General features: G+C 41.8%; 1 protein-coding gene across 1 annotated transcript in view; it reads left to right on the top strand.

The window, feature by feature from the left end:
• The first annotated feature begins 1,067 nt into the window (after positions 1–1,067).
• SLC11A1 (solute carrier family 11 (proton-coupled divalent metal ion transporter), member 1) overlaps positions 1,068–3,215 on the top strand; it is a 48,028-nt gene continuing 45,880 nt past the window's right edge. The window contains exon 1 of the mRNA XM_015410030.1: positions 1,068–1,119. Within this exon, the coding sequence (XP_015265516.1) occupies positions 1,101–1,119 (19 nt within the window). The 5' untranslated portion in view covers positions 1,068–1,100. The remainder of the gene's footprint in view (positions 1,120–3,215) is intronic.

Here is a 3,215-nt window from a genome sequence, read left to right as displayed (position 1 = left end):
CCTCTTTTCTTAAAAGACCTCAAAAAGAATACTATAGCATTGGAAAAAGTGCAGAAAAGGGCAACTCGAATGATAAAAGGGTTGGAACACTTTCCCTATGAAGAAAGGTTAAAATGCTTGGGGCTGAGGGGTGACATGATCGAGGGTTATAAGATTATGCATGGGATAGAGCAGGCTGAGAAAGAAGTACTTTTCTCCCTTTCTCACATTACAAGAACTTGTGGGCACTCCATGAAATTGCTGAGCGGTCAGGTTAGAACAGATAAAAGGAAGTACTTCTTCACCCAAAGAGTGATTAACACGTGGAATTCACTGCCACAGGAGTTGGTGGCAGCCACAAGCATGGACGGCTTCAAGACGGAATTAGATAAACATATGGAGCAGAGGTCCATCAGTGGCTATTAGCTGCAAGGAACTCTTGGTCTGGGGCAAGGGATGCTCTGTATTCTTGGTACTTGGGGGGGGGGACAGTGGGAGGGCTCCTAGTGTCCTGGCCCCACTGCTGGACCTCCTGTTGGCACCTGGTATTTTTGGCCACTGTGTGACAGAGTGTTGGACTAGATGGGCCATTGGCCTGATCCAACATTGGCTTCTCTTATGTTCTTATTAAATTAGCATATTTAAACATTTCTACAACAGATATTTTTTAAAGAAAACACATCTAAGAGACTCTGTTTTAAGGCAGCACTCTCTTTGTATACTTTGGCCCCAAATATTATGAAGTTCATTTGAGGTCTGATCTTCTGCATTTGCCTCAAATCTTAAAAGGGCATATAAATCCCACCTTCCTTCTTGTCAGGCAAATATAGCCAAGGCTGTACAGAGGGGTGAGAAAGAGAGTCATATTGTCACTTGTTGTTTTTTTTTTTGTTTTTTTTTTGCTGTTTTACAGTCATGTCTACTTCCTTCTTTTGTTTCCTTATAAAATACACGGCAGACCAAGCTGAGCTTGTGCTCAGGGTTTGCCCTCCTCTGGCTGCTCCGTGACCGTTTCCCTCAGGCACGTGTGGGCTGCTTCACTCCACCTTTCATAATCTGTGTGGTCGTCCAGTTTTGCAACTGGTCTGAAGACGAGAGCTCTTGGTAGAAAGGATTTCCAGATGGGATCACAGACATCAGGTAAGGATCCTGATTTCCTTTTGTCTCTGTGATTAATACTAACGCAGGAGTCATCTCTGATATAATCTTTTCCTTGGGCAGTGTGATTTTCTGCTTCTCGGAAAGACAATGAGTATATGTATAACCAAGCTACAGTAGATTGTTTATTAACCAGCTCAGATACCACCTTTTCTGTGACTTAACAGGCTGCTTTATGACAGGCAGAAATTTAAGTGCATCTTCCCCTGTCTCTGCATCTCCGTGCCAGGGAAATCTGTGCCTATTACACTTTTGCATGGCACCCAATTTTATGCCACTAGAGCTCCACCAGGGGGTGTGGAAGTGGCAACAATAGTTGAAGATTAGGAAAACATTTCAGGTTAATTAATCTACAGTAAATAAAATAAAATAAGTATAGCACTGTAGGATAATTGCTGTAAACTTGCACTAACAAGTGTGCTAAATGTATCATATACTACACGTTAACCACATTGGTGGTGCAAATAACATAATGCTTTAAAATACTTTGAGTAGGTTAATCTGTAGCATGTGATCTTGCGAACATTCTTGGGAGAACTGCAACTCTAATCTCCATTTGGACTGTAAATGTATTATTTGATGGATGTTTTATTCTGAATTCTTTATGAATCTCCCCAACTCAGTAACCAGAAATTACACATTTATCCATCACAAACAATTCAAAAGCAACAGTAGTTGCTGATTTATTTGTTGATTTATTTGTTCATGTATATTTATAACCTACATTTTAAATCAAAAGTTCAAGGTGTCTAACAAAAAAATCTGAAATATAAATCATGTATGTATGTAATTACAAACTTTGCATACTGTTTTTCTGCCCATCCAAGGGGGCCACCAAGGCAGCTAACAATTTAAAATATTCATGATAAAATCACTAAAATCATTAAAACCATTAAAAATCAGCCTCTTCAACACGCATCTTTAAAACAATTTCAAAAAACATAGTTAAAATGCAGACGAAGCATACAGACTGTAATTAAAATGACTTCAAATTCGTTCAAGCCGACCTATGAAAGGGGCTTCCCTGCCTTTCCCTTCTTCTGCAGAATGGCTGGCTGGCTGCTGATGGAGTCAGGAAGAAGCCAGATGTCTGTTATGCCCAGAAGGCTTGTGGAAAGGGCCATAAAGGCCCTGGAAAACTTACTCAAAGTAGAACAAAGTTTGAGTCCAGTAGCACCTTAAGACCAACAAAGTTTTATTCAAGGTACAGGCTTCCATGGGCACACACACTTCTTCGGATACACTGAAAGTAGAGTTCAAGGTTTCCAGTGCTCCAGAGACCTTCTTCAGGCAGGTCATTAAGCAAAAGAGAAAGCAAAAGAATGGGGAAGGCAGGGAATGACAGAGAGAAAGAGGAAAGCCCCAGTAAGCAGTGGGTCACTGTGTCAGCAGAGGAGTGATGCATTCTTAATTAGAATGGGCCGCATAAGTTGCAAAACAGATCTCCAGTGGCATGCAGGGTATAAGAAGAAGACACAACGGTCGTTCTCCCTCTAGAAATATAAATGCCAGCAGTAATTCAGATCTGACCCAACACTAAATGACCAGTCAGACTAAAGAAGAGTTTTAGAAATCTGAAAGCTTGGAGATGTTTTTGCTGGCCCTAACAAAGGCATTCTACTATTCTACTACTAAGGAAGAGCAATCTCTGTAGGCAGATAAGAGGTTATCCAGTATGAAACGTTGCAATACTCTTTTTGCTTGATCACCAGTCATAAGCTGTTGCTTAGATCCACCACTGAGATAAGGGGGGGGGGAATCACCGACCTTGCTTAATGCTGCATAAGATTTTGTTTGACAGGGGGGCTCTGTGCCCTTGACAACTTTGTGACCACGGACCCTGCCTCTCGTCATGGACCTTACAGGGATCGTTTTGTAGAAAAAGAGGTGCAGGAGCTCATTAGCATAACTTATTAGCATAACTTATTTGCATATGCCACACCCCCTGACATCACCAGAAGTGTGTCAGAAGGCAACACCCACCACTCAGGCTCCACTGGACTATTTTGGACTGCTAGCTATGGGGGTGGGGGACGTACAGATCTGCCCTCACAGAAGAGGGAGAGCTTGTACCTGAA

This window comes from Gekko japonicus, unplaced genomic scaffold (genome assembly GCF_001447785.1).
Source record: "Gekko japonicus isolate JY-2015 unplaced genomic scaffold, Gekko_japonicus_V1.1 scaffold219, whole genome shotgun sequence".
NCBI lineage: Eukaryota > Metazoa > Chordata > Lepidosauria > Squamata > Gekkonidae > Gekko > Gekko japonicus.
This window is presented reverse-complemented; position numbering and strand designations above follow the sequence as displayed.